We start from the raw sequence: 15,707 nt of genomic DNA, 5'->3' as shown, positions 1-15,707 counted from the left end.
GTTCCCAAACACAAATATATTTGTATTTCATGCATTTGGATTTTTTCCCGTCTGTTTTTTAAACTGTTACAAACTCTTGGGTGTAACTGTGACTGCTTTGCCAAAGAGTTAGATGAAAGCCATTTCCTCACAAGTGCTTAAAAATCTTGGTGTCCAATGGCTTCGGTTCAGACCTTGCAGAAATGAGGAAACATACCCAACACTATATCCTGCTTGGCAACTAATTTCTTTTCACAAAAGATACTGCCTTTACTAAGTCCTTAAACTTAAGACAGCAGCAGACTGCCTATAAAACTTGATCAACTAATCATTGTGAGTGAGCTCTGAGTGCTATCTTATTTGATTAAAACTAGAGACTGTTCCATGTGGACAGCCTTTTAAATTCATCTGAAGCACTGGACAGTGCATGAGCTCATTCATAATGATTTTTCCAAACTCAATTAATCTACTTTCATAAGTGCAAACTGAAGATATTATAACTAAAACGTATATGTGTTTACTGTGTGCCAGGGTCAGTTCTAAATATTCTAAATATGTTCATTTATGTGAGTCTCACAGCAGTCTTGTAAGGGAGGGATGATTATTATTTCCATTTTGATATGAGGAAACCGAGGCACAGAGAGGCTACTTACCCTACCCTATGTCACACAGCTAGCAAATGGCAGACTGGGGATTTAACTCCAGGCCCTATGATTCCAGGGTCCATGTTCATAACCACTAAACGAAACTGCCTCTCAAACCTTCTCATCAGCATCCTTGACTTGGAATATTGGCCAATCACGTGAAATTATGCAGACTTCCCTGCTAAGGCACCTTGTGTCTTGGAGATGTGATCGACAAAGTAACAACTGCCACTTACAGGGAGCCTACTTATGCACCAGACATACTAGGTGCTTTTATATTTATATAATCTCACTTAATCTTCCCCAAAATACGAAGACTCGGTTATTATCATCTCCAGGACCCAGATAACCAAAGGGAAGCGAAGTTAAGGAACTAGCACGAGAACAAACAACTAGTAAGTGGAAGAGGCAGAATCACTGCAAAGCCTGTGCTTTCAACCACTTGACAATAATACGACCTCCGCTCCTCTCTTCTCTCCTCCTGGCCAGCTCTGGGAAAGCGGCTCCCACCAACTCTTCAGCCCCACTCCTCCGTTCCCCCAGTGCGCAGCTGCCTGACGAGGACCCTACAGAACCCCTTCTCTGATCACAGCGAGAGCTTCCTGGGCCCAGATTTCAGTCCTGGCTCTAACACTGTGTGATCCTGAGGAAATCACTTCTTTGAGTCTCTAGGTCCTTTTCTGCAAAATGGAGACAAACATCATCTACTTCCCAGGATATCTGTGGGGCTTAAAAGATAATGCACATGAAAGTGTCGAGTGCATCAGTAGTTTTAATTATCATAATAACAGTGAAAATTTTTAGCATCAAAACATGTAGTAAGATGGCCTGTCTGAGCTTTGGAATACTGTGAAACAATTATTTTGCTCCATAGCAACTAGAGCAATACCTTGGAAGGCCGTATCTTGGAGCCCAATGGAGAAACTTTCTAATTAAAGCTTTCTCTCACTTTTGAGTAATCTTACAAAAATCCGATATTCATCTACAGTGCGAGGATTGCTTTCAGATACGTGACTTGTCAAACCACGATTTTAGGAAAGAGCAATACCTTGGAAACATAGTTATTTTAAAAATTCCAAAAAGTACTTTTTTAAAGAAAATCTAGTGAGCTGTAAAGACAGGAGTTTTTGTGAAGAAGAAAAGTTCTTTATCAGAACTATTTGTAGGAAAGCAAATAACAGTGGGGGTTGTGGTTAGAAAGACCTGTAATGAATATATCTACTGGAAAATACATGTCCCAAAATATTGAAATAAAAAATATTTATTACTATTCCCTCACCAGTAACTTACTGAAAATATACAGTCCAACTCACAGTAAATTATAGAGTCATATGTATATGCACTGAATCTGCCAAAATGCTCATAAAGTTTAATGAAGTTAACTCCCAGCAGGCAGATTTATTACTAGTCATTTAATATGAATGAAGCACATGAAGATTGTTTAACAACAAAAACCATGCTTTTGCTGTTAGAACATGTCCACTGATCGGAAAATCCTCAGTTTGCTTAATTCCTTCCTTTATGATCAAATTAGACCAAATCCAAGTCCATTTGCTTTAAGGTACCCACTCAGCTACGCATTCTTTCTGATACTTCCTTTATTTTGCATCCGCTCTAAATCTTGTGATATGCCTGGCATATTGATGCTCATATCTAGCCAAGGAATGAATCAAAAGTTGGTGCTTTCGGGCACTACCAGGCTTAATTGCTTGGACTTGGGTTAGCTGAAAGGCACAAGGCCAGTAAAACTTGCCAGAAAAAAAAAAAATACAGTAAATTTAGCACTTACTGCCTTGAGGTCTTCATTAACATGAGTATCATTCATTATAAACTCAGGATAGCCAACTTTTGCCAGAACAGCTCTTGCCTATAAAAAGGAAAAAGAAAAATGATGTCAGAGTTTCAGCACTTAAATCATTCATAATCACAGGATGTAGGAATGCAACCTTCATCTGAAAACTCTGTTTGCTGAACATCCACTGCAACTCACGGCAAAGGGCAAAAAAATAATAACTTAGTCGCTGCCCTCAATATACTAAAAATACAGTGAATGCGGCAACTAACTATATAGTACAAGAAAAGTAAAATAACAATTTTAATAGAAATAGACAATACTGTTATCAAAGTCCAGAGCAGAGACTATTTCCTCCCAGTTGGATTCTTTAATGGAGAAGGCAACCAAGCTGAGTTTCAGAGAACGGTTGGGATTTCAAAATGCAGAGCTGAGAGGAATAACATTCCAGGCGAGGACACAGAAGGTGCAAAGGCAGGGAGACAAGACAAAGGGCATATGGGAGAGATGGTGAGTAGCGTGCTATAGCTGGACTCGAAAGCACAAGGGGTGGACAGCAGAAAACAATGCAGGAAACCTGGCTTGGGCGAGTTCACAGCGGTTCCTGAATGCCATGCCAAAGGTATGTATTTTATTTTACAGATAAGAAAGAACTAAATATTTTTAGCAGAAGTAAAATGAGGTGAGTTGCCCTGTGGTGAGACTGTCCAAGCCACATTGGGAATGCTGTCCAGGATGCCAGAGAGATTGGAGGTAGGGGGTCCAGAATAAATTAAGATGCGTCTTAACCATCCTTTTACTGAGTACTAATTTCCCTGTAGTTTGCAGCATGCAGGGAATGGGTGAGGGAAAAGTCATCTTAGGCACATACAAGGAGCTTCCACAGCAGGGACTGGCAAACTATAGCTTCTGGGCCAAATCTAGTCCAACCCCCAGCTGTTTTCAGAAATAAAGTTTTCCTGGAACACAGCCAAGCCCACTCATTTACATGCAATCTATGGATGCTTTTGCACTACAATGGCAGAGTTGAATAGTTGGGACAGAAACCCTGTGACCCACAAAGCCTAAAATATTTACTACCTGGCCCTTTATAGAAAACATTTGCCATTGCTTGCTCTAGAGAAACTACAGTTCACATGAAGTTGTCTCCCTTCTCTCTGCAGAGGCTGGTTTCACAAAAACCAGAGCAGCTACTGAGCCTCAAGTGCACTGTCAGGGCTCTGCCCGGATCCCCAGGGCTCCATTTGATCACTTCTGTACACCCCTCCCCTGAGACTCTTTGGAGGCCTACCCTAGGGCTACTAGAGCACCTGGCCTGCACGCAAACAGCTCCTTCCTGGGAGTCCGTCTGCCTTGGCTGCCAGTCCCACCCCCACCCCAGCCCTCAGCCAATGACTGACTGTAGCAGGAGGATGACAGTCCAGCCACTTGGCCTCAGTTCCGGACAAACTGAGGTTTTGCACTCCAGAGTTCCCTGCAGGATCAGGCTGGCTGAGACTTCTCCTGAAACCACACCCTTGCCTGTCTCTCCCCCTTGCCTGCCTGGCCGTCCCTTACTGTTTTCTCTTGGGGACCCTTGCTAAATCGGTCATAAATCACTTGCACACAAATCCTCATCTCCATCTTTGCCTCCCGAAGTTCCAACATAAAGACCCCAGGCACCCCCAAACACACCGGTTTTATTCTAGCAAAGCAAAAACCTTTGCACACTGCTCTTGGTAACTAGTTTTTTCCTGTAATCCCTTTCAATCTTCTTCACTCAAGAAATAAAGAGAATAAGATAGTACATTTCCCTTATCTTCCTTGAGATTATTCAAATACTAAGTATCAGCAAAAACCTGAAACTCAAGACCCAGGAGGATTTTACAAGTGCCATAGGACACGCTCGTTACGGGTTTTGCTGTTCCAGAGACCCAAATATAGCACAGATCAAATTCTGCCTTGGAAACCCCATGAGTTACACTGAAGGTCTGATGTGACCGAGATAGCTGACTAGAAGTTACACCTCTCCCCTCAACACCAAACAATGTCAGATGTCTATAGGGTTACCTTGTTCCAAGATTGTTCTATCATCCCCCCCTCACTGTATTTAATTCCTTGCTGTATTTTATCAGCTCACCACTAGTCACATGTATAACTATGGCAAATAAAGAGCTCCAGATAGTTTCCCCACAAATGAGGAAATATACAAGCTGAGTCATCCACAATTGTTTTCTGAACACTGGTCTTTCTGGAGCATGCTCGTGAATTATGCATTGTTTTTCAAACTTCACGCTCTGGGACCCCCACTGCACTGAGAAGCTTCACAGGATATACTGCCTTCTACACTGTATATGCAGGTCATTGCATCCTTTTTTATAATTTATTTAGCAACACCATGACGTGAAGAGAGCCAGAACAGAGATACAAAGAATTTCATCTCCCAAGGACACATAGAATAAGGTAATAATACTAGCTGCAACATTGCCAACATCTGGATGAGAGCGTGCTCTCCTTTCCAAAACGTGCTGTGTATACATGCCTCTATTCAGGCTCAAATGCTCCTTCTGCTAGACAGTCTGGTGTCAATTCCACATCACCCACCCTACCCCATTCTACATTCTTCCCTGAGAAGCTTCAGGACTATATCTCCCAAAATCCCATGGGGTATGTCTCCAGGTTAGACTCTGTCAATGTGAAGCACTCACAGGAGACTGGAAAGGTAGAAGAAAAGAAGACAGCATTTATTCAGTCTCTGTTGGTTGCTATAGGAAGGCACACGGGCATCTGCAGACAGCAGATTCCGTGCTCTGCCAGCAGCTTCCAGGCATCCTCCTGAGAAGACCCCTTTGTGTGCATGCAGCAGAGATCATTGGCAGATTCTGCCCTAAACCCCCCAGCCCTCTCAATGGCTGCATAAGACTCCAATTCCCTGTATTAAACACCTTCCTGCTTTATATATTTAGAAGGGCACCCATTTTCCTGAATGAATTCTAAATGATACACCCTTTAAGGCAAAGAGTGATCATATCACTTTTTAACTTTTTCAGAGTGAAAGAAATTAAACACCAACAGTTTGATAGCTTGTTGAAGGGCAAAGTATTAGTGAGGCAGGCCTGACATCAATCACCCCATGGAGAAGAGGGAAAAGCAAGTCCCACTGCAAATACTGAGAAAACTGTGGTATAAATAGTTAAAAAACTGCATATTATGTCCTGCAAGAAATAGTTCCTCATCTGCTTATGGTTGATCAAAAACTCCAGTTTTCCATAACCAGTGCATGTATTTCTAGCCCTTATTCATGCAAACCTCTGGAAAAGGGCTGCACACGTCAGCCAGACCTCCTTCCTCAATGGAGGCGGTTTAAGCCACTGCTGATCTTCACTACCTCTGTGACCTTGGACAAAGTACTTAACCTTTCTGAAGCAAATATTGCTTATTCTCTACTCATTATCCACTCTCCTTTCTTTCCCTTACAGTCAGACCCCAATTCTGCTCAGGGTGACAATAGGCCCAACAAAACATTGCTGCATTTCCCAGCTTCCTTTGCAGCTAGAGTTGGCTATGGGATGAGATTCTAGCCAATGCTGTGTAATAGACCTTGTTCCATTCCAGGAATTCATTTTAAAAGAGGCAGATTTGGCTGCCATGTGCTTTCTGCCTTCAATCCAGGGTTTCTCAACCTTAGCATTATTGGCTGACATTTGGGGCCAGATAATTATTGTTCTTATCTGTAGGGAGCTGTCCTATAGATTGTAGGATACTGAGCAGCATCTTTGGCTTCTACACACTAGATGCCAGTAGCAACACCCCATCCCCATGTTGTAACAACCAAAAATGTCTCCAGATATTCCTGAATGTCCCCCAAATCATCCCCAAGTGAGATCCACAGCTTTAGCCTTTTCTCTTCTTCCTTCCTGTAATGCTGATACAATGCCAGAGGTAAAGCAGCCATCTTGTAACTACAAGGCAACAAACGTAAGGAAGAAATCTACACGCTAACGATGCTGGAATGAGGAGTTGATGGCACCTGGAACCCACCATATCAGGCCTGAACTGCCTCCCTTTCCCCACCATTACATGAGGAAAATATCTGAAGTGCTATGTGTCATGTTTTCTATTGCTGTAGCTGAATATAATCCTAATATGCTCTCCTTTTCATCAGATGTAGTTTGAGAAAAAAAAAATAGTGCCTACTTCATAGGGTTGTCTGCAAGGATTCAGAATGACATTGCATGTAAAGCACCTTTTTATACCTTGGTCCAAGGAACATGATGAATGAATGCTGAGTATAAAGTACACAAAGTGGAAACATGACTTCTTCCAAGGATTTGGAGTAACTGTTGCACACCTTTTAGAGGGTCTTTCAGGGGAATCCAGGCCAGATTGTACCCTAACCCAAATACCTGAACTCCCCTGTGGAATATGTCAATCTCTTTAGTCATAGGTCCAAGTTCAGGGAACCGCACAAAGTGATGAGAAAGAAAGTCTGTTGTAGCAACCCTGTGATCAATGTGGAGACTAATGTGCCCATAAGATTCTTGGAGCATAGTGGAAGGTGACCAAAGCAAAGCCAGACTCTAAGCATGAACCAGCAGAACCCAGGTTATTCACACCCCCAAAAAAGTCTGAGGACTATTTTGAGGGCCACTATTTGCACACCTCAGAAAATGGTCACAAGAAATACCATGAAAGCTAACCTAGAAAAGATTCAAGAAAAAGGTTGCCTTTACTATTCACGGTTGTGGTTTCTGCTTTCTCCTTCCTTTTTCTTGTATCCCTTCGTCCCAACACGCAGCAGGCACTAGGTGTTCATACCACTTGCACTCCAAACACACCCAAACTAGCCTTTCCTTGGCAATAGACTGTGCTCCAAAGTCATCTCCCCCTTCCCTCCTCATCCATCAAAACTGTTATTCTCTCAAGGCTGCTAATCCTTTAGCTGTCAATGGGGCCCCACACTAATTTACAATAAAATGTGAGTGACTAATAGCAATCTAATGTACTAACCCTGGAGAAATATCTGTATTTAAAAGAGTAGTTCATTAACCAATGGTATAAATCCAATTGTAAGGCAGGGTTTTTGTAACTGAGAGAACCTTCTTTCTGATACAACTCAAATTAAGCCAGTAACCTAGTCCACATAACACCATTGTGTTCTCCACGTAGAACAGAGTGGCAGGCACATAGTAAGGTCATAAACACTCAGTAATATTAATTCAGATAATGGATAATTTAGTTGATAATTCTGTTCTGATCACATCAACAACAGATCAGAAAATATGAAAGGTTGAAGTCTAACATATGACCAAGAATATCGTTCAGTGTTGCTCATATCAAGGCATATTTCCATATTACCTGATCTCAACCACAGGAGAAAATATGGGGGAGAAAAAGAGATACTTAGTGAGAACCTAGGGAACTGTCTGGTAAATGCATCAATGGTTAAAATCCCTTGGAATCAATTATTGATGACAACCAAAATTATATTTTTTGATATAAACAATTTCAATCAATCAAAAAATACTTACTGAGAAAGCACTCTAGGCTCACAACTCTCCTCAGTGCTAAAGGAACATAAAAATATATGAATGATCCATGGCCTCACAGTATCTGCAGAAGGAAACTGAGGAAAAACATTTTTTGACAACTTGTCATTATTGCTACTATAAAGTATCAGCAGTACTTGAATTTTCTGAACCTCTCTGTTCCTTAGTTTTCTTATCTGTAAAAGGTGGAAAAATTACTTCTAACACCAATAGAGTGAAATAGAAAATTGACAGAAGTATTTGGATAATAAAGGAATTGAGAAAGGAAAAGTTAGATTACCTCAATCAGGGATGAGCACTTTTTGTGTCAAGAGTCAGAGAGTAAATATTCTCAGTTTTGTAGGCTGTATGGTCTCTAGTGCAACTACTTCACTCAGTTGTTGTGCCTGGGAAAGCAGCTGTAGATGACACATAAATGATGGCTGTGGCTGTGGTCCAGTAAAACTTTACTTACAGACACTAAAATTTGAATTTCAAATAACTTTTATTATCATGATATATTCTTGTTTTGATTTAAGTAATTAAAAAATGTAAAATCCATTCTTAGCTTGTGGGCCATACAAAAACAGACAGCAAATATGGCCTGCAGGTCATAGTTTGCTGGGCTGACATAGATATAATTCAATGAGGGTAGACTGTTCATTGAGTTGACTCAGTTAGTGGCATGGGGCTTAGTACCCAGGAAGTGCGCAACAATGCAAGCTGACCCGTGCTGAACACTGTGCTACACGGGCGTGCATGCATGTGCGTGTGTGTGTGTGTGTGTATGTGCATGCATGGCTTAGCAATTTTTTTGGTTTGGTTTTGCTCTTTGCTATTACTAACCTGTACATGCAAGAAATCTTAATTGCTTGGGAGTTGTTTGCCCTAAAGTCTTAGGGCTAGAGCTTTAAAGAAAAAAATCACAGTTTCTGTGGAGACAACAGGGAGTTCATAAAGTGAAGATTATCGCTTTGAGAGAGAGAATAACTATCAGAAAGGAACGCAGAAAAACAAGGAGCACTGAAAATTTTAAACACTGCATGATTTAAACTCTCAAGTCACCCCTCCTTCCCAGAATTTTCCACAAGGTACACTATAGTTTGATAGTGCTGGTGGGAAGAACGGACCCAAACATAATTCTATTTTATTTGGCTGTGAGCACTGAAAAAGCGTATAGTTTTCACACAGATGACCAAAGTGATTTAAAGATTGGTTAGGTTGACTGCTTTACTCCCGAATTTTCAAAGCCACTTAGTATTAAGCTGCTAGGCAGAAAGCAAGGTGGAAAGCTCACCTGTTTTAATCCCCACTGACTTGGCTATTTAGGAGAGTTAGGTAAATTCTCAAATGTTTTGCATGTATTACATCAAAGGGATCCCTTTAATCACGTAATTAAACAGCTCTGTGTTTTCTCTACATGGTTAAGTCTCTTTGCTTAAATTAACAAAAGAGAAAAAATATGCTATGTAAGAAAGAAATGGAAATGATGATCAACCGCCCTTTTACAAACAATTTATAATGCAACTTTCTTAAGCTTGAATGCTTTTGAAAGCTTCAGTCAGGCTTAACCACACCAAGGCCTCATTTTCTCTGATGAGTTCTATAATAACTATCAAACATCAATCAAAATTCTGAGCTTTAAGCACCCAGAAGTTCAGGAGACTGTACATGAATTATGCCAGCCTTCAAAACAATGGCAGTTTCCATAATGCCAAACAAATGATTGACTAGTATAGATGCGTTGGCTAAAGACATTCTCCTAAGCAGAGCTAACAGTATTGATGAAAATTAGTCTGGAGAACAGGCTTTAATATCCTTTGGGGCTATCTGGATCCCACAAATAATAACAATGCACTTATCTGACAAATCAAGTTTTACCTTCTCAATAAGAATGGCACTGATTTATTATGAGGCTTCAAAGACTGTAATTCTGCAAATTGCTTTTGGGTGTGGTTCATAGGCTCATGCATCAAGCTGGGTAGGAGGCAGATAAGTGCCCCCATGACTCAGAGGGCTTTATAAGTGCAGCCACAGTTCTGATTCTATGTGAACGGGAAGACAGCAAGGCTCATATTTCAGTTCTTAACCCTTCCTGTGTCTCAGTATAGCAGACAATCTCCACTTGTCTCTGATATGGACAATACTCTAGGAAAGCATGTTCCAAACTATAAACCAGCTCTATCCATCTACCCTTTCTCTGGAAAACACAAACTCCACATATCCTGGAGGTGGGCAGTTTTTCCAGTCCAAAAAAAAAAAAAAAGAAACTGTCCAGGCATGGGAAAATCATAATTTAGCCATACTGGCACCAAACATTTCCCATGTCTTTGTGATGGTTTTCTGACTCGGGGGAACACTGTACCCAACAGAGTTAAAGAAACCAACAACTATGGGTTTCCTTACTAAACAGATGGAGGAGGGAGAGGGAGTAGCAAAACCATCCTGATTAATCCATAAAACAACACATTCCCCCAAATACAGAGGAAATATTACCTTAAAAATAGAGGCAAGTGGACAGGAGCTAAGATGGTGGCATGAGTAGAGCAGCAGAAATCTCCTCCCAAAACTATATATATTTTTGAAAATATAACAAATACAACTATTCCTCAAAGAGAGACCAGAAGACACGGGACAACAGCCAGACTACATCCATACCTGCGAGAACCCAGCACCTCACGAAGGGGTAAGATACAAGCTGCGGCCCAGCGGGACCCAAGCGCCCTTCCCCCCAGCTCCCAGTGGGAGGAGAGGAGTCGGAGCGGGAGGGAGAGGGAGCCCAGGACTGCTAAACAGCCAGCCCTAGCCATGTGTACTGAGAGCACAGACACACAGTGCATGGCGTGCTGGATACTAGGGAAATAGGACAGTAAGACCTGTGAGCCGGTCCCCACAGCTGGTGCCCCTGGGACAAAAGAAAAGTGACTGCCCTTTGAAAATCTTAAAGGGATAGAGGCCTCACAGCTGGACAGAAGTGCCCCTGTGCAATCAGCCCAGTAACTGGGGATCCTGGGGAACTCCAGGTGCCCCAACCACCTGGGCAGCAGTGCAGCTCGGAGGCCCCTCACGGTGATAAACATCCTCCTACCCGTTCCCCCTCTGGCGCGACTCTACCATAGAGGCAGTGGCCATGCCCACAGCAACTTGGCATAGCTTCTTCCACAGTGGCTGGGCAAGAATCCAAGACCCCGTCTGCGCACAGCTGCCCAGCACAAGCCGCTAGGGGTCGTTGTTCTCCCAGGAGAGGAAGGCCACAACCAGCAAGATGGGATGTTCTCCCAGCCGACACATGCACCAGCTCCCCACAACTACCTCTATCACCATGAAAAAGCAGAAAAATTTGATCCAGACCAAAAGAACAGAGACAACCCCTAAGAAGGAGATAGACTTAACCAATCTTCCTGAAAAAGAATTCAAAATAAAGGTCATAACCATGCTGATGGATCTTCAGAGAAATATGCAACAGCTAAGGGATGACGTCCGGAGGGAGATTACAGAAATGAAACAATCTCTGGAAGGATTTATAAACAGAATGGATAAGATGCAAGAGGCCATTGATGGAATAGAAACCAGAGAACAGGAAAGCATAGAAGCTGACACAGAGAGAGATAAAAGGATCTCCAGTAATGAAACAACAGTAAGAGAACTGTGTGACCAATCCAAAAGGAACAATATCCGCATAATAGGGGTACCAGAAGAAGAAGAGAGAGAAAAAGGATAGAAAGTGTATTTGAAGAAATCATTGCTGAAAACTTCCCCAAACTGGGGGAGGACATAATTGCTCAGATCACGGAAGTACACAGAACACCCAACAGAAGGGACCCAAGGAAGACAACACCAAGACACACAATAATTAAAATGGCAAAGATCAAGGACAAGAACAGAGTATTAAAGGCAGCTAGAGAGAGAAAAAAGGTCACCTACAAAGGAAAACCCATCAGGCTATCATCAGACTTCTCAACAGAAACCTTACAGGTCAGAAGAGAATGGCATGATATATTTAATGCAATGAAACAGAAGGGCCTTGAACCAAGAATACTGTTCCCAGCACGATTATCATTTAAATATGAAGGACGGATTAAACAATTCCCAGACAAGCAAAAGTTGAGGGAATTTGCCTCCCACAAATCACCTCTGCACGGTATTTTAGATGGACTGCTCTAGATGGGAGCACTCCTAAGACTAAATAGATGTCACCAGAGAAAACAAAAACACAGCAAAGAAAGAAGACCAACTAAATACTAACCAAAGGCAAAAAATAAAATCAACTACACACAAAATCAGTCAAAGGAAACACAAAAGAACACAGAATAAAACAACCAACATATAAAGAATGGAGGAGGAGGAATAAGAAGGGAGAGAAATAAAGAATCACCACACAGTGTTTATAATAGCTCAATAAGCGAGTTAAGTTAGACAGTAAGATACAAAAGAAGCTAACCTTGAACCTTTGGTAACCACGAATCTAAAGCCTGCAATGGCAATAAGTACATATCTTTCAATAATCACCCTAAATATAAATGGACTGAATGCACCAATCAAAAGACACAGATTAACAGAATGGATAAAAAAACAAGACCCATATATATGCTCCTTACAAGAGACTCACCTCAAACCCAAAGACATGCACAGATTAAAAGTCAAGGGATGGAAAAATATTTTTCCTGCAAACAACAGAGAGAAAAAAGCAGGTGTTGCAGTACTAGTATCAGACAAAATAGACTTCAAAACAAAGAAAGTAACAAGAGATAAAGAAGGACATTACATAATGATAAAGGGCTCAGTCCAACAAGAGGATATAACCATTCTAAACACATATGCACCCAATACAGGAGCACCAGCATATGTGAAACAAATACTAACAGAACTAAAGGAGGAAATAGAATGCAATGCATTCATTTTAGGAGACGTCAACACACCATTCACTCCAAAGGACAGATCCACCAGACAGAAAATAAGTAAGGACACAGAGGCACTGAACAACACACTAGAACAGATGGACCTAATAGACATCTATAGAACTCTACATCCAAAAGCAACAGGATACATATTCTTCTCAAGTGCACATGGAACATTCTCCAGAATAGACCACATACTAGGCCACAAAAAGAGCCTCAGTAAATTCCAAAAGATTGAAATCCTACCAACCAACTTTTCAGACCACAAAGGTATAAAACGAGAAATAAATTGTATAAAGAAAGCAAAAAGGCTCACAAACACATGGAGGCTAAACAACATGCTCCTAAATAATCAATGGATCAATGACCAAAGTAAAATAGAGATCAAGCAATATATGGAAATAAATGACAACAACAACACAAAGCCCCAACTTCTGTGGGATGCAGTGAAAGCAGTATTAAGAGGAAAGTATATAGCAATCCAGCCATACTTAAAGATGGAAGAACAATCCCAAATGAATAGTCTAATGTCACAATTATCGAAATTGGAAAAAGAAGAACAAATGAGGCCTAAAGTCAGCAGAAGGAGGGACACAATAAAGATTAAGAAGAAATAAATAAAATTGAGAAGAATAAAACAATAGAAAAAAACCAATGAAACCAAGAGCTGGTTCTTTGAGAAAATTAACAAAATAGATAAGCCCCTCACCAAACTTATTAAGAGAAAAAGAGAATCAACACACACCAACAGAATCAGAAATGAGAAAGGAAAAATCACAACAGACCCCATAGAAATACAAAGAATTATTAGAGAATACTATGAAAACCTATATGCTAACAAGCTGGAAAACCTAGAAGAAATGGACAACTTCCTAGGAAAATGCAACCTTCCAAGATGGACCAAGGAAGAAACACAAAAATTAAACAAACCAATTACGAGTAAAGAAATTGAAGTGGTAATCAAAAAACTACCCAAAAACAAAACCCCCGGGCAAGATGGATTTACCTCGGAATTTTATCAGACATACAGAGAAGACATAATACCCATTCTTCTTAAAGTTTTCCAAAAAATAGAAGAGGAGGGAATACTCCCATACTCATTCTATGAAGCCAACATTGCCCTAATACCAAAACCATGCAAAGACCCCACCAAAAAAGAAAATTACAGACCAATATCCCTGATGAACATAGATGCAAAAATACTCAACAAAATATTAGCAAACCGAATTCAAAAATATAGCAAAAGGATTATACACCACAACCAAGTGGGATTCATCCCAGGGATGCAAGGATGGTACAACATTCGAACATCCATCAACATCATCCACCACATCAATAAAAGGACAAAAACCACATGATCATCTCCATAGACGCTGAAAAAGCATTCAACAAAATTCAACAACCATTCATGATAAAAACTCTCAACAAAATGGATATAGAGGGCAAGTACCTCAACATAACAAAGGCCATATATGATAAACCCACAGCTAACATCATACTGAACAGCAAGAAGCTGAAAGCTTTTCCTCTGAGATCGAAAACAAGACAGGGATGCCCACTCTCCCCACTGTTATTTAACACAGTACTGGAGGCCCTAGCCACGGCAATTAGACAAAACAAAGAAATATAAGGAATCCAGATTGGTAAAGAAGTTAAACTGTCACTATTTGCAGATGACATGGTATTATACATAAAATACCCTGAAGACTCCATTCCAAAACTACTAGAACTGATATCGGAATACAGCAAGGTTGCAGGATACAAAATTAACACACAGAAATTGTGGCTTTCCTATACACTAACAATGAACTAATAGAAAGAGAAATCAGGAAAACAATTCCATTCACAATTGCATGAAAAAGAATTAAATATCTAGGAATAAACTTAACCAAGGAAGTGAAAGACCTATACCCTGAAAACTATAAGACACTCTTAAGAGAAATTAAAGAGGACACTAACAAATGGAAACTCATCCCATGCTCTTGGCTAGGAAGCATTAATATTGTCAAAATGGCCATCCTGCCCAAAGCAATATACAGATTTGATGCAATCCCTATCAAATTACCAACAGGATTCTTCAACGACCTGGAACAAATAGCTCAAAAATTCATATGGAAACACCAAAGACCCTGAGTAGCCAAAGCAATTCTGAGAAGGAAGAATAAAGTGGGGGAGATCTTGCTCCCCAATTTCAAGCTCTACTACAAAGCCACAGTAATCAAGACAATTTGGTACTGGCACAAGAACAGAGCCACAGACCAGTGGAACAGAATAGAGACTCCAGACATTAACCCAGACATATATGGTCAATTAATATACAATAAAGGAGCCATGGACATACAATGGGGAAATGACAGTCTCTTCAACAGATGGTGCTGGCAAAACTGGACAGCTACATGGAAGAGAATGAAACTGGATCACTGTCTAACCCCATACACAAAAGTAAATTCAAAATAGATCAAAGACCTGAATGTAAGTCATGAAACCATAAAACTCTTAGAAAAAAACATAGGCAAAAATCTCTTGGACATAAACATGAGTGACTTCTTCATGAACATATCTCCCTGGACAAGGGAAACAAAAGCAAAAATGAACAAGTGGGACTATATCAAGCTGAAAAGCTTCTGTACAGCAAAGGACACCATAAATAGAACAAAAAGGTACCCTACAGTATGGGAGAATATATTCATAAATGACAGGTCCGATAAAGGCTTGACATCCAAAATATATAAAGAGCTCATGCACCTCAACAAACAAAAAGCAAATAATCCAATTAAAAAATGGGCAGAGGAGCTGAATAGACAGTTCTCTAAAGAAGAAATTCAGATGGCCAACAGACACATGAAAAGATGTTCCACATCGCTAGGTTATCAAAGAAATGCAAATT

At 40.6% G+C, this 15,707-nt stretch overlaps 1 protein-coding gene across 1 annotated transcript in view; it reads right to left on the bottom strand.

Moving 5' to 3' along the window:
- PHEX (phosphate regulating endopeptidase X-linked) overlaps window positions 1-15,707 on the bottom strand; it is a 184,883-nt gene that overhangs the window by 56,179 nt on the left and 112,997 nt on the right. The window contains exon 13 of the mRNA XM_037020426.2: window positions 2,413-2,490. Coding sequence (XP_036876321.2) covers window positions 2,413-2,490 — 78 coding nt within the window. The remainder of the gene's footprint in view (window positions 1-2,412; window positions 2,491-15,707) is intronic.

Source organism: Manis javanica, chromosome X (genome assembly GCF_040802235.1).
Source record: "Manis javanica isolate MJ-LG chromosome X, MJ_LKY, whole genome shotgun sequence".
NCBI classification, from domain to species: Eukaryota; Metazoa; Chordata; class Mammalia; order Pholidota; family Manidae; genus Manis; species Manis javanica.
Note: the sequence above shows the minus strand (reverse complement) of the source record. Positions and strands in the feature narration are given on the sequence as shown.